The sequence below is a fragment of the Phacochoerus africanus genome, chromosome 1, assembly GCF_016906955.1.
Source record: "Phacochoerus africanus isolate WHEZ1 chromosome 1, ROS_Pafr_v1, whole genome shotgun sequence".
In the NCBI taxonomy this organism is placed as follows: Eukaryota; Metazoa; Chordata; class Mammalia; order Artiodactyla; family Suidae; genus Phacochoerus; species Phacochoerus africanus.
The window spans coordinates 277,099,435-277,115,931 of record NC_062544.1 but is presented as its reverse complement, the minus strand read 5'-3'; the positions used below and the strand labels follow the sequence as shown (position 1 = coordinate 277,115,931).

The following is a 16,497-nucleotide window of genomic DNA, read 5'->3' as shown; positions in this document are numbered from 1 at the left end:
AAGTTCCCAGGCTGGGGGTCCAGTTGAAGCTGCAGCTGAGGCCTTTACCACAAGCCACGGCAACACCAAATCCAAGCTACATTGTGACCTACACTGAAGCTTGCCTCAACACTGGATCCTTAACCCACTGATTGAGGCTAGGGTTCAAACCCACATCCTCATCGAGACTATGTTGAGTCCTTAACTCACTGAGCCCCAGTGGGAACTCCTATCTCTCTTTTATTTTCTGTTAGGATACTGTGCATTTCCTTTGTAGTTTGTATTAGTTTATTCAGTGGTTCTCTGCTCCACCCCACCCCCGACTCTCCAATTTAAGCCCCAGGAGGGAGAAGACCGTGCCATTTCAGAAATCAGTATATGGAAGTAGCTATACGTTCAGTCCTCTGTATCCTTGGATTCCACATCCATGGATGCAACCAACTGGGTATCAAAAGTACTCAGGGAAAAAAAGCCAGAATGCTTCAAAACTTGAATTTGCTGTGTGTTGGCAGCTATTTACATAGTATTTACATTGTATAATTATTATAACTGATCTAAAGATGATATTAAAATATATGAAGGGGGATATGCATAAATTATATGCAAATACTAACCATTTTATATAAGGGATTTGAACATCCACAGATTCTGGTATCTGAGGGAGGTCCTGGAACCACTCATCTGTAGATGCTAAGAGACAACTGTATATTTTCTGCTTATAGAACTATTTATAAATAGGTTAGTGTGTGGGAAATGAATTTTATAATAGGCAACATGACATGGGTTTTTAAAAAAATTTTTAAATTTTGGTGAAGTATAATTGATTTACAGTGTTGCATTAATTCCTGCTATACAGCAGAGTGATTCATTTATGCATATAAATATTCTTTTCATATTCTTTTCCATTATAGTTTATGGTAGGATATTGAATGTAGTTCCCTGTACTATATTAGGACCTTCTTTTCTGCCCTGTATATAATAGTTGATCTGCGAATCCCAAATTCCTGATCCTTCCTACCCTTCCTCTTGGCAACCACAAGTCTGTTCTCTGTGTCTCTGAGTCTGTTTCATAGATATGTTCATTTGTGTCATATTTTAGATTCCACACGTAAGTGCTGTCATATGGTATTTGCCTTTCTCTTTCTGCCTTACTTCCCATAGTAGGGGAGTTCATCCACGTTGCTGAAAATGACTTTTATTTTATCCTTCACACATTGGTTTTTGTTTTTGTTTTGTCTTTTTGCATTTTCTAGGGCCTCACCGCAGCATATGGAGGTTCCCAGGCTAGGGGTCGAATCGGAGCTGTAACCGCAGGCCTGTGCCACAGCCACAGCAACGTGGGATCCAAGCTGTTTCTGTGACCTACACCACAGCTCACGGCAACACCAGATCATTAACCCACTGAGCAAGGCCAGGGATCAAACCCGCAACCTCATGGTTCCTAGTCGGATTCGTTAACCACTGCGCCACGACGGGGACTCCTTAACCTTCATACATCATATTAAAGTCATGGTGACCTTCCATAAAGTTATTTTTAACCAGTTAATATTTAATCTTTGATAACAATTCATGTCCGTGTCTGCAGGATATCTTGATAAAATGTGCCCATAATGTGTACAGAGCGAGGCTTTAGTGCAGCTATAGCATATCTAAATGATAAAGTTTTAAAAACTTTTTGTGGGTAAAACTTACATACTGTAAAATACACACGTCATAAGTGTATACTAAAATAACTTCTTTTTTCCTTTTTAGGGCCACACCTGCGGCATATGGAGGTTCCCAGGCTAGGGGTCTAATTGGAGCTGTGTTGCCGGAGGCCAGCTCCGGCAGCCAGGGAGTATGCATCCCGATCGGAGATGAACAGCGTAGGCGAGAGAACGGAGACAGCCTCTTTGTCCCTGTCCCTTCTTTCAGGGCGCTGGACTGCTCAAATTTTATTGGCATAAGTGGTTGATTATATAGACAGTTTTTCACTATAAATTACATCATAGTGCTAAAAGTACATTGGTTGACTATTAGGCTTTGTTTTTTGATCACATGGTACAGTAGCAATACATCACACTTTAAAATCTTTAACTTAACTAAATTTAATGAGTAGAATTCAAGGACAAACAGGTGTAGCATATCATGTGGGAAAGAGGAGACTCAGCACAAACCATCTCATGGCCAGCCAGTTCCCACAAGCTGAAGAGGTTACAAACACAACAATTTTTGTCTTCAGACTAGTGTCTATCTTTAAAGCGTCCTTGGCAGGGAAACAGTATGAGAAAATACGAATCAGCTTAGCCAGCTACCACTGAAAGTTTCTGAAATCAAGGACAAGACTCACAGCTGGGTTTCTTTTGATCAAGAATAATATATGTCTAACTTCTGTGAACCTCATTAAAATCCTAACTCTAAAGTTTACTGTATAACTAGTTAGTAGATAAACACTATGTTTTAATTAAGTTGGATATGAATAGGGGAAAGTCCCTTAGAATGAAATTCTTATTATATTATTATTGTAATTTTGTTAAGTCACAAATCACCACAGGAAAATAAGAATGGAAAATAAGAATAATAAGTAAATAATCAGGAAAGACTGAGGAAACTGAATAACAAACAAAACAGCAGGAAAGACTGGGTCACCTGAGAAGCAATCCATGTTCTCCAGCGCAAACATGGAAACTGTTTTCCCAGGAAAGCCCCAGTTTTTCCCCATCAACATTAAAATGAGAGCTGTGTAACCTGAGGCCTGCCCTCGGCTTGTGCCGTACAGGCAGGTCTCAGCCTGACCAGAAGCCCACCTTCGGCATGTACCGTTCAGGTGAGCTCCCTTCCTTGGTTAGGAACTTGCCTTCAGGTTTTTTTTTTTTTTTTTTTTTTTGCCATCAGGCAAGGTCCCTTTTTTGAGTCCCCGTATCTTCTGGGCTCTCCGCAGAGCTGTAGCCGCCAGCCTACACCACAGCCACAGCAACATCAGATCTGAGCCGCATCTGCAACCTACACCACAGCTCATGGCGACGCCGGATCCTTAACCCACTGATCGAGGCCAGGGATGAAACCGCAACCTCATGGTTACTAGTCGGATTCGTTTCCACTGAGCCACGACGGGAACTCCTCAATAACTTTTGATAAATATGCATGCATAATCACTCTTCCAGCCAGGAACTTTTCTGGCACCCCAAAAAAGTTCCCTTGTACTTGGTCCTCATCTCCCCCACTTAACCACAGTTCTAATTTTTGAGACTGTTGATTAGTTTTGCCTCTTAAGCTTCATTTAAATGGCATCATACATTATATACTCTTGTGGCTGCCGTCTTTCATTTAAATCAGGTTTTTGAAATTTTTTTTTCTGTGTGGTTTTATGTATCAATTCATCCTTTTTTGTTGCCAAATAGTATTCCATTGTGTGAATCAGTCATAATTTGTTCATCCATTCTTCTGTTGATGAGCATATAGGTTGTTTCAGTTTGGGACTAATAGGAATAAACCTACTGTAAACTTTCTTATAAAGTCTTTTCATCTGTGTGGACGTATGTTTTTACTTTCCTTGGTAATTACTTAGGAATGGGATTGCTTGGTTATTTTTAAGTTGAAGAAGCTGCAACCAGAAGTGTATGAGATTTCCAGCTGTTTTTCAACTGGTGGTCAGTCTTTTAAATTTTAGTCTCAGAGTTCATATTGTGGCTCAGCAGTAATGAAACCAACTAATATCTGTGAGGATGCTGGCCTTGCTCAGTGGGTTAAGGATCCTGCGTTGCCGTGAGCTGTGGGGTAGGTTGAAGATGCAGCTGATCTTGAGTTATGGCTGTGGTGTAAGCCAGCAGCTGCAACTCGGATTCGACCCCTATCCTGGGAACTTCCTTATGTTGCAGATGCAGGCTGCACCTGCGGCTTGTGTAAGTTACTAGGTTGAATTGGAGCTGCAGCTGCTGTGAGGCCAGGGATCAAAGCCAGCATCCTCATGGATACTGGTCAGATTCGTTTCTGCTGTGCCATAACGGGAACTCCACCAAATCTAATTTTTGAACCTTGTGCCTGTTAGCACTGAACCCCTCTCTCCTGCTCTTCTCCCCATCGCTAGGCAACCTCTGATTTACCTTCTGTCCATAGATTTGCCTCATCTGGACACTTTATATAAATGGAATATACAATTGTGGTCTTTTCTCTTTCACTTAGCGTAATGCTATGAGGTTCATCTATGTTGTAGCAGGTATCAGTACTTCCTTTTTATTACCCACTTTGTATTCCATTGTATGGTATCCCACCTTTTATTTATTCATTCGTCAATTGATGTATTTTGGATTGCTGTACTCTTTGGTTATGATGAATAATGCTGCTGTGAACATTGCTGTACAAGTTTTTGTGTAGACATGTTTTCATTTCTCTTGGGTAGATAGGCAGGATTAGAATTGCCATCACCTTCCCTTTTGAAGAATATTCCTGCTAGGTATAGAATTTGGGATTGATTGCTTTTTTAAAGCACTTCAAAAAATGTCCTTCTGTTTTTTTCTGGCTTTCATTGTTGTTGTTTTTTTTCCTTTTAGGGCTGAATCTCTGTGGCACATGTAAGTTCCCAGGCTGTGGGTCACATCAGAGCTGCAGCTGCTGGCCTACATCCAGCCACGTCAATGCCAGATCCAGGCTGCCTCTGATGTAGCTGCAGCTTACAGAAATGCTGGATCCTTAACCCACTGAGAGAGGCCAGGGATCAAATCTGCGTCCTGAGGGACACTAGTCAGGTTTTTAGCTTGCTGTGCTACAGTGGGAACTCCTGGCTTCCATTGTTTCTGATGAGAAGTCAGCCATCATGTATATAGTTCTACTGTCCCTTTATGTAATGGGTTGATTTTTTTCCCCCAAAGTTACTTCATTTCTTTCTATATCTTGTTTTCAGTGGTCTGATTGTGATGTTTTCCTTGTATTTATCCTCCTTGGAGTTTACTGAGCTTCTGGATTTGCAAATTATTATTTTTCACTAAATTTGGGAAATTATCAGCCATTACTTCTTTAAATATTTTTCTCCCTCATTCTGTCTTTTACTTTTCTTGGACCCAGTTAAACATATATTGACTAGTGTTCCTCAGTTTGCTGAGGCTTTATTCATTGTTTTCTCCCATTTAAAAAACAAACAAAAAAACCCCATTCTCTAGATTGGATATTTTCTTTTGAACTTTCTTCAAGCTAACTGTGCTTTTCCTCTGTTCTCTCTAATCGCCTATTTAGCCCATCTAGTTTATTTTAAATTTCAAATATTGTAATTTTCGGTTCTAAATTTATATTAAAAAGTTTCTTTTTCTCCACTGAGTTTCTCCCAACAGCTCAGTTATATTGACGGTGCTCTCTTGTCTTTGAATGTGTTTATACTGGCCGCTTCAAAGTCCTTTCAGATAATTTTCAGTATTTGAGTCTCTTGGGGATCTGTTTCTATTGACTGCCTTCTTTTTGCCTCCTTGAAGATCCCATTTTTTTGTTTCTCTGAATATCTAGGACTTTTAAAAAATGATGCAGTTGACCCTTGAGCAACACAGGGGTTAGATGTTGACCCCCTGTGCAGTCAAAAATTCCTGCTTGCCTTTACAGTTGCTCTCCATATCTGCAGTTCTGCATCTGCAGTCACCCAGCTATGGGTTGTATGGTACCGTAGAGTGTGTTTAGTGAAAAAAAAAAAAATCTGCCTAGGAGTGGAGCTACACACTCCAAACCCATGTCGTTCAAGGCTATGTTGTGATGAGACATTATAGACACTCTAGATTCACTTCTATTCATCTGAAGATTGTTACTTTTTCTTCTAACAGGCAGTTCAAATACGGGCTCATCACCCTGAAATGGTGCAGATTTGGTTTTACACTTTGTTAAAGTATGTCTAGAAATCCCACAGTGTGTGTTTTTTTTTGTCTTTTTAGGGCCGAACCTGTGGCATATGGAGATTCCTGGGCTAGGGGTCAAATCAAAGCTACATACAGCTGCTGGCCTATACCACAGCCATAGCAACGAGAGAGCCGAGCCACGTCTGTGACTACCACAGCTCACGGCAGTGCTGGATCCTTAACCCACTGAGCGATGCCAGGGATCAAACCTGCGTTCTCATGGAGGCTGGTCAGATTCGTTTCTGCTGAGCCATGGTGGGATCTCCCCCATGGTGTTTATTAATGTCTGAGTTGGTGGAACTCAAATTCCAAAGTGTCTTGGAGAGGACATCAGCTGAAATCTGTTTAGTTCTTTCAGCCTTCGAGCTGTTTTTTTTTTTTTTTTTTCCTGCTGATGTCCTTGGAGTCTCCTACTTGCATGTGCTATTCAGGCATTAGTCACATATTTAAGAGAGTTTATATTGAAGTGTTTGGGGCTCAACCCTTTCCAAGATTTCTCCTTCAGGAGTTCCCTTCATGTCTCAGTGGTAACCCAGCTAGTATCCATGAGGATGTGGGTTCAGTCCCTGGCCTCGTGGATTAAGGATCTGGCGTTGCCGTGAGCTGTGGTGTAGGTTGCAGTCATGGCTCAGATCCTGCATTGCTGTGGCTCTGGTGTAGGCTGACAGCTATAGCTCTGATTCAACCCCTAGCCCGGGAACTTCCATATGGGCCATGGATGCAGCCCTAAAATGACCAAAAAAAAAAAAAAAGAGTTCTTGTAATCCTGAACTTCATGCTCTGATACCTCAAGCCCCAAAGATTGACCTTTTGCTCCAGTTTTAGGCATTCTGTGCCACAGGGACTCATGTGACTGGGAGTGGGAGGCTAGGGGATACTTCAGGGGGAAAAGTGGTATAAAAGTCGATCTTACTCATTGTATTTTCCTTCAAGGGTCAGATCCCCTCCAGTTTCTGCCTGCTTTTGAATACTTTTCAGTGCTTTCAAATAGTTTCCGCCCCCTTTCTTTCTGAAATTTAAGGTGTACCTGAGTCATCACATCTGAACATACTCTTTGTTTTGAAATTCCCACCGCCTGTGATTTTTTTCCTTCCAGTTACCTATGGCTGCATTGCAAATGACTCCAGAACTTGGCAGTTTAAAACAGCCAGTTTATTATGCTTACGGTTTCTGTGGTCAGGAATTTGGAAAGGGCACAGCCAGGATGAGGTGTCTGCTCCGTATATCTGGGGCATCACCACAGAAGGCTTAAAGTGTGGGGGTGATGCTCATAGCTGGAACAGCCTTCACTGACAAGTGTTTACTCACACGCCTGACAGTTGAGGGCTAACTGTTGGCTGGGCCCCCACCTGGAACGGTAGCCAGAACACCTGTACATCATCTCCTCACGGCACTGTGGCCTGAGAGCAACTCAGGACTCTGGTATTAGTGTTGCAGAGAACCAGCTACAAGATGCATTGCCTTTTATGACCTCGTCTCAAAATTGTATGGCACTAGTTACATAGCATCACTTTCTCTCTCGGTCGTCCAGCCTTTATTATTGGCCTGGATTCTAAGGGAGGGACACATATCCACCTCTACATAAGACTTGTCAAAGAATTGCAGACGTGCTTTCAAACCACTATGCTCAGTTAGCACATAGTAAAGCTCCCTCTAGTGTCTTAGCAAGTCTTATGAACATCTCAATAGATAATTCATTATTATAGTATTGAATTTTTCTTTTTAACTCTAATAGATTTACATCTAAAGTAAATTTGTGTTTAAAGCTTTAAGAAAGGAGTAAGATATTTCCCTTCTTAAAAACATTTCCTTAGATGGATTTTTTTTGGTCTTTTTATTTGTAGAATATAGTATTTAATGAAAACAATCCATGCATAAGGAGTGAAAATGGCAGGCTTCCTGGATAATTTCCGTTGGCCAGAATGTGAATGTATTGACTGGAGTGAGAGAAGAAATGCAGTGGCTTCTGTGGTAGCAGGTATCTTGGTAAGTGAAAAGGCCCGGTTGGTGACATTTATGCCTCATCTTTTGCCCTGAAAATTAATCTTGATTCCTTAAACTGCAAATGCTCATGATAATACAATTTTTATAGGCAGTAACATTTTAAAATTAAATTATATAATATGTATAATTCCTTTAAGATTCTCAGAGGCTCAGAATTCTTTTTTTTTTTTTTTGTCTTTTTAGGGCCGCACCCACAGCCCATGGAGATTCCCAGGCTGGGGGTCAAATTGGAGCTGTCACCTCTGGCTTACACTGCAGCCACAGCAACCCAGGATCTGAGCCTCACCTGCTACCTACACCACAGCTCATGGCAACACTGTATTCTTAACCCACTCAGAGAGGCCAGGGATTGAACCTGGGTCCTCATGGATGCTAGTCAGGTTCGTTTCCGCTGAGCCACAACGGGAATGCTAAGGCTCCAAATTTGAGGTAACTAATATTGTTGTTGCGGCTCATTGGATTTCAGGATGTGTAGACAGGAGTCACACCTCAGGCTGCATTAGAACTGAAGCCCTGAAGCTCTGGGGAAGGCCTACCACCTCCATTCCCCGGCGCAGCACCACTAGGAAGTGAAAAGAAGAAATCTGTGAAGGAAACTAAGGCCTTAATTTTCTTCCCAACATTTTTTTTTTCTTTTTTAACTTTTTATTACTGAAAATATCAAGCATATGAACAAAAATAGAAGAATGGTCTAAAGAGCCCCCTCCTACCTCCGTACCAATCATTTAGCTTCCAAAAAAAAAAAAAAAAAACACATCATGACCAATCTTGCTTTAGTATTTCATTCAAGCACTCCCTGCCCCTCCTGCATTTTTTGAAGCAAATTTCAGTATATTTTACACTTAATTAATTACTTTGGCCATATCCATGGCACATGTAAGTTCCCGAGCCAGGGATTGAAATCGGTGCCACAGCAGTGACCTGAGCCACTGTGGTGACAACACCAGATCCTTAACCTGCCGCACCACCAGGAAACTCCCTGTTACACTTAACTTAAATTCATCTTTTTTCAGTATATGTATCTATTTTTTATTTTTATTATTTTTTTGTGTGTATCTATTTTTTAGTATATAGTTCTATACCTGAAGTCCAATAGAAAAAAAAAATCAATAAATAAAGCAGAGCAGGAACTAAAGATAATTGCAAAGCAGTAAGCATGCAAAATTATTTTTTTTCCTTCTAAAATGCTTCTCCCACTTCTTCTTCTTTCTTTTATTTTTTTAGGGCTGTACCTGCAGCATATAGAAGTTCCCAGGCTAGGGGTTGAATTGGAGCTACAGCTGCCAGCCTACACCACACCACAGCAACTCAGGATCTAAGCCGCCTCTGTGACCTACACCATAGCTCACAGCAATGCCAGATCCCCCACCCACTGAGCGAGGCCAGGATTGAACCTGCATCCTCATGGACACCAGTCAGATTCATTTTTGCTGCCCCAATGGGAACTTCCTCGGTTCTTTTTCTTTTCTTTTTTTAATTAAAGTATAGTTGATTTACAACGTTGTGCCCATTTGTACATCAAAATGACCCAGTCATATGTATGTATACGTTCCCTTTCTTATATTCTCTTCCATCATTGTCTGTCCCAAGAGATTGGACATAGTTTCCTGTGCTGCACAGTAAGTAGGACCGCATTGCTTGTCCATTCTAAAGGGAATAGTTTGCATCTACTCACCTCCAACTCCTCGTCCGTCCTCTCCCTCCCCCTTCCTCGTGGTGACCACAGATCTGTTGGCTACGTCTGTGAGTCTGTTTCTGTTCTGTAGTTAGATTCATTTGTGCCGTATTTTATTCTATTTTTATTTTTATTTTTATTTTTATTTTTGTCTTTTTGCCTTTTCTAGGGCCGCTCCCGCGGCATTGGAGATTCCCAGGCTAGGGATCCAATCGGAGCTGTAGCTGCCGGCCTACGCCAGAGCCACAGTAACATGGGATCCAAGCCGTGTCTGCAACCTACACCACAGCTCGTGGCAACACTGGATCCTTAACCCACTGAGCGAGGCCAGGGATCGAACCCGCAACCTCATGGTTCCTAGTCAGATTCGTTAACCACTGAGCCATATTTTAGATTCCACATATAGGTGATGTCATACGGTATTTGTCTTCCTCTTTCGGACTGACTTCACTTAGTACAGTCATCTCTAGTTGCATCCATGTTGCTAGCATTCAGAATTCTCTTAGGTGTCTCTAAGGTTTTCTTACTCTTCATGATCATCCCTCCTGCACTTAATTTGTCTATGAAATTCTGTAATAACTTACCTAATTCATTTTTTTTGCTCCATTTGCATAGGAACATTACCTTTTATAAACTCATGTTTAGTCAATTTTAAATTATGTAATCAAATTACATAATTAATTGAAACTATAGCAATCTGAGATATCTTTTGGAGACATGGCAGCCCGTTTGTGGAGGCAAAAGTGCTTGGGCCATTAAAAAGGAATGTTCCCATTCTTTTTAATTTGAACGAGAGAATGAAGCACATCAGGTAATCAGGGAGATGGTTAATTGGAGCTTAAGAGAACTTTGGTTACATACAATTTTATGGTGGAAGAAAGAAGCAGAGAATTCATTCCTAGATAGTAAAGGTTTTATCTTGCATTGAGAGCAGAACTTCAGAGTCTTACACAGATTTGATTAGATTCACCTCATATGCTGTAAAGAACAAGTAAGCAGGGATTCTTATTTTCTGTATTTCAAGATCTAAAACTCAAAAAGTAGACATATTTTATGTCTCAATTATATGGCCCATAGAAACAGAGGAACGTTAAGGAATAGGTATCATGCTAAGCCAAAGTCTTAGTGTTAATTTAATGGTATGGGTTCTTTCTCCAGTTTTTTACAGGTTGGTGGATAATGATTGATGCAGCTGTGGTGTATCCTAAGCCAGAACAGCTGAACCATGCCTTTCACACATGTGGTGTATTTTCCACATTGGCTTTCTTCATGTAAGTATGAAGGTAATTCTCAATTCAAGATTATTTCTAAAAGCATTTTTTCTTCGAAGTTTAATGCTAGCTGGAACAAGTTTTTAGTTGATGAATTCTTTAACATGGTAAACATATGTGTGTATATCTGTATTCTCATTTTATTAAGATATTTTAATCAAGAATGAGTGTTGAATTTAGACAGATAACCTTTTTATCATCTATAAAGATTATCATGTGATTTCTGTTTTTTTTTTTTTTTTTTTTTTTTTTTGCTTTTTAGGGCCGCACTCAAGGCATATGGAAGTTCTGAGGCAAGGGTCGAATCAGAGCTGTAGCTGCTGGCCTACACCACAGCCACAGCAACTCGGGATCCAAGCCACGTCTGTGACCTACACATAGCTCATGGCCGGGGATCGAACCCACATCCTTATGGATACTAGTCGGATTCCTTTCCACTGAGCCACTACAGGAACTCCTGTCTTTACATTTCTTAAACTGACCACTTACTATGTCTTATCAGCCCTAAGATTATGTTTTATATATATATTTTTGCCTTTTTCTAGGGCCACTCTGCGGCGGCATATGGAGGTTCCCAGGCTAGGGGTTGAATCGGAGCTGTTGCTGCTAGCTTATGCCACAGCCACAGCAACGAGGGATCTGAGCCGCGTCTGCAACCTACACCACAGCTCACGGCAACGCCAGATCGTCAACCCACTGAGCAAGGGCAGGGACCGAACCCTCAACCTCATGGTTCCTAGTCAGATTCATTAACCACTGCGCCACGACGGGAACTCCTATGTTTTATATTTTAATAACTCTAAATATAAGAATGCTTCTCGTAGTCGGTGGTATCTTATAATTACAGTTCATACTATTTTTTCCTTCTTGGCAGTATAAAAAAATAATGGTGCATCTTAAAAATCATTGGACTCTTAGGTTTAATCAAGTATGTTATATTTATAGATTTTTTTAGTAGTGAGTCATCCTTGAGTAGTCTGATACACTCATCTTTAACCATGGAGTGTTCTCTTTTTTAAGTGTGTTACTTGACTGTATTTGCCAGTACTGGGGGGAGGGTAAGATTGACCTTAAATGAGGCTGATCTGTGGCTTTTCTTTTTTTTAAGTCATTTTCAGGTTCGTTCATTATTTCACTTCATGTAAGCGTTTGGAAGCTTTTCATGGATGTCTTCTAATAATTAAAAAAAATATGTTAAACATTAAGATTATATAATTTTCTTATATTGTCCGGAGTTTTAAAAAATTTAAATTGTAGAAGGTGAAACTGCTTATGTTCTCTCAGGATGCTAAGAAAAGACAATTCCTGCTATAAATGTACCTACTCTAACAAAAATGAAAAGAGAAGTTGAATAAAGTGGGCCTATTTATTATACCTAGACCAAATGTCCTCTGAATTTGAGCAATGGGTTGGTGAAAACCACTTGACTTTTTTTTTTTTTTCTTTTTAGGGCCACACCCGTGGCATATGGAGGTTCCCAGGCTAGGGATCTAATCGGAGCTGTAGCCGCTGGCCTGCACCACAGCTACAGCAACACCGGATCTGAGCCGTGTCTGTGACCTACACCCAGCTCACAGCAACGCCAGATCCTTAACCTACTGAGCGAGTCCAGGGATCAAACCTGAAACTTAATGATTCCTAGTCGGATTTGTTTCCACTGTACCATGACAGGAACTCCCCACTTGACTATTAACTCAAAGAAAAACTGTTGAACTCTTAGTTGTAATGAGAACTTTAAAATGGGATAACTCACAGTGGGTATAAATGTAACACAGGCAACAAGTCAGAAAAATTGGCCCCTCTAATCTCTAGAGACCAGTGATAATAATCTCTTAAAATTAAATCTGTTTTCTGGGGGCGCTTTAGAAAGGTAAGACTAGCCTAACACTGCTATGCCCTGGGATATTTACGTGAAAAGACATGTTCCGTTATTACTGACTCTAGTTAGGGAATGTTTCTCTTCTAAACGACGTAAATATCTGTGGCTGTTTTAGCAGCTTGGAAGTTGATGGATGATTTTGTATTGTTTTAGGATCAATGCCGTGTCCAACGCTCAGGTGAGAGGTGACAGCTATGAAAGCGGCTGTTTAGGAAGAACAGGTAAAGGCCCTTGTGAGCTGTTAATGTCATGCTGGCAAAAGAGGAGTTGATCAGCGGAAAAAAACAAGTCCTCTAGCGAGTCTTTATTTAGGGGTGGTAACGATTACATAGGATTTTAAAAAAGTTGACTTAAAAAGAGTTTTTATGTTAATTTAATTTTTTTTTTGTCTTTTTGCTATTTCTTGGGCCGCTCCCGCGGCATATGGAGGTTCCCAGGCTAGGGGTCTAATCGGAACTGTAGCCGACGGCCCATGCCAGAGCCACAGCAATGTGGGATCCGAGCCGCGTCTGCAACCTACACCACAGCTCACGGCAATGCCGGATCGTTAACCCACTGAGCAAGGGCAGGGACCGAACCCGCAACCTCATGGTTCCTAGTCGGATTCGTTAACCACTGCGCCACGACGGGAACTCCTAATTTAATTTTTAAGAAAGTTAAAATTACTGCCAGAGTTTACTATTTTTTGTCATGCTCTATTGCCCATAGTATATAGATAAAATCCATTCAAAATCAGTGGATCTTAGACTCCAGGTTACTCTTCCAGTGCCAAATACTGGATTTATTCTTAACCCAAATGTTGACTGGTAATATTACTTACAAGGTGGCTGACTGTGATTACTGACCACAAATGTCTGGACACAGTAAGAGATCAAACCTAGAGCTACAGTATCACATTCAGTTCTTATCCACATGAGTAACCACTCAGAGACTGCAACAGAAATGTTTAGAAGAAATATGCTGTTTGTCTCCATGTACTGTTTTTTGAGTTTGAGTTCTTTTGAATTTCCATCCAATAGTATTTTTCTTTTTCTTTCTTTCTTTTTTTTGGCCACCCCATGGCATGTGGAGTTCCTGAGCCAGGGATCAGATCCGAACTGCATTTGTGACCTGCTGCTACAGCTGTGGCAACGCCGGGTCTGTTAATCCACTGTGCGAGGCCGGGGATTGAACCTGCATCCTGGTGCTGCAGAGACAAGGCCGGTCCTGTTGCGCCACAGTGGGAAGTCCAATGGTATTTTTCTTTTATTCAAGTTACAACACATTGTTTTTGTTTTTTTCTTTTTCTTTCTACTTTGGTTTTCAGAGTAGAGCCATCTCTCTAATACTATTGCTACACAGACTCTTTTTTTTTTTCCGTCTTTTTGTCGTTTTAGGGCCACACCCATGGCATATGTAGGTTCCCAGGCTAGGGGTCTAATCGGGGCTCTAGCCACCGGCCTACACCACAGCCACAGCAACGCCAGATCTGAGCCACGTCTCTGACCTACACCACAGCTCACGGCAATACCAGATCCTTAACCCACTGAGCAAGGCCAGGGATGGAACCCACGTCCTCATGGATACTAGTCAGAGTTCGTTAACCCCTGAGCCATGATGGGAACTCCTATAACACATTCTATTAGAATCCATGGTAGAATCCATGGGTGAGTTTTCAGTGGACCCTTTCCATGCCGCATGTAAAAAGCACAGTGCTAGACATCCTGTTTCCAGCCTTTAAGGATGAAGGAGGGTGATTTGTGGTTATGGTCAGAAATTTGGGGTAGGTAGGAGAGGAATTTTGAAGGATAATAAAGAATAATAGCAAGTACTTGAGAATACTTAGTGTGTACCAGATTGTCCTGAATGCTTTACATGTATTAACTCAATTTATCGTCGCAGTAGTCCTGTGATGTAAGTGCCCTTCTCCTCTGTTTTTGTTTGTTTTTTTTTTGTCTTTTTTGTCTTTTTAGGGCTGCACCCGAGGTTCCCAGGCTAGGAGTTGAATTGGAGCTACAGCTGCTGACCTACGCCAGAGCCACAGCAACCCAGGATCCGAGCCGTATCTGTGAACTACACCACAGCTCACAGCAACATGGGATCCTTAACCCAATGAGCGAGACCAGGGATCGAACCTGCATCCTCATGAATACTAGCCGGGTTCATTAACCACTGAGCCACGACGGGAACTCCTTGTCCTCAGTTTTATTTTATTTTACATACATATGTTTTTTGGCTTTTGTGGCATGCGGAAGTTTTTGGGCCGGGGATCGAACCTGTGCCACAGCAGCGACCCAAGCTGCAGCAGTGACAGTGTTGGGCCTTTAACTTGCTGAGCCACCAGGGAACTCCTTGTCCTCAGTTTTAGGTGAAGGAACTAAGGCACAGAGAGCTTAAGTAATTTGTCTAGAGTCATAAAATCAAATAAGTGGTGGGGCCAGGATTTGAACACTGACAGTCTAGTTCCAGAGCCCATGCTTTTGTTTATTTTTTGGCTGCACCTGAGACATATGGAAGTTCCTGGGCCAGGGATTGAATCTTAGCTGCAGCTGCAACCTATGCCACAGCTACAGCAACACCAGTCCTTAACCCACTGCTCCACAGTAGGAACTCCCCCCAGACCTCATGCTCTTAGCCACCATGCTATGTTTATTTCCAGTTAAGAACCATTTAGTCTCTTTGTCTATAGTACCATATATATGGTACTATATATATATATAATATTATATATATATTTTAGTGTGTTGAGGATAATATGTGAAATATAGAATAAAATTCAATATAAAGTGTACAGTTTGATGAGGGTTTTTTTTTTTCCCCCTGTATTTCTCTTTTCAGGGCTGCACCTTTGGCATATGGAGGTTCCAAGGCTAGGGATCCAATTGGAGTTGTAGCTGCCAGCCTATGCCAGGGCCACCGCAATGCGGGATCTCAGCCTCGTCTGCAACCTACACCATAGCTCACGGCATCGCTGGATCCTTAACCCTCTGAGCGAGGCCAGGAATCAAACTCACGTCCTCTTGGATGCTGGTCAGGTTCGTTAACTGCCGAGCCACGACGGGAACCCCACAGTTTGCTGAGTTTTGACAGATGTGTGCAGTCATGTAACTACCACTACAATCATGATATAGAACATTTCCATTACTCCAGAAAGTTCCCTCACATCCCATTCTAGTTAATCCCCTTCCCGCCACCTCTTGGCCACAACTGATCTGCTTTCTATGACTGTAGTCTTGTCTTTTCTAGACCCTCATATAAATGGAGTCATAAAGTCAGTGTCATAGATTTTAAACAAAATGAAGGAGCCGAAGAGCTTAGCTTTGGAAAAAAATGTTTTTTGTAAGAACACTTAGCGTGAGATCTACTCTCAACACAATTTTAAGTTCACAAAACAGTATTGCTGACTGTGGACGTTGTGCAGCGGATCCCTAGAACTTACTCATCTTGTATAGCTGAAACTCTATACCTATTGAATAGCTACTCTCCACTTCCCCCTCCTGTCCCCCCTGGCAACCACTGCTATACTCCGTGTCTATGAATTTGACTCTTCTAGATGCCTCGTATAAGGGGAATGGGCCTTAAAAAAGAAGGAAATCCTGCCATATGTGAAAACACAGATAGACCCAGAAGACATTATGCCAAATGAAATAAGCCAGTCACAGGGGGATAAATTAGCTTTCTTTAGTACCTGATGCCTTTTCCCCCTTTCTTTTCTTTTCTTTCTTTCCTTGTTTTTTTTTTGTTTTGTTTTTGTTTTTTTTTTTTTTTTTTCAGTCCGTACCTGCAGCATATGGAATGTCCCGGGCTAGAATGGAGCTGCAGCTGCTGGTCTACACCACAGCCTCAGCAACACTGGAT

At 41.5% G+C, this 16,497-nt stretch overlaps 1 protein-coding gene across 3 annotated transcripts in view; it reads left to right on the top strand.

Moving 5' to 3' along the window:
• Positions 1–16,497, top strand: part of TMEM50B (transmembrane protein 50B) — a 49,052-nt gene that overhangs the window by 18,177 nt on the left and 14,378 nt on the right. For all 3 annotated transcript variants that reach the window (XM_047795699.1, XM_047795683.1, XM_047795691.1), the window contains exons 2-4: positions 7,676–7,817; positions 10,669–10,781; positions 12,814–12,881. In XM_047795699.1, the coding sequence (XP_047651655.1) occupies positions 7,719–7,817; positions 10,669–10,781; positions 12,814–12,881 (280 nt within the window). In that variant the 5' untranslated portion in view covers positions 7,676–7,718. The remainder of the gene's footprint in view (positions 1–7,675; positions 7,818–10,668; positions 10,782–12,813; positions 12,882–16,497) is intronic.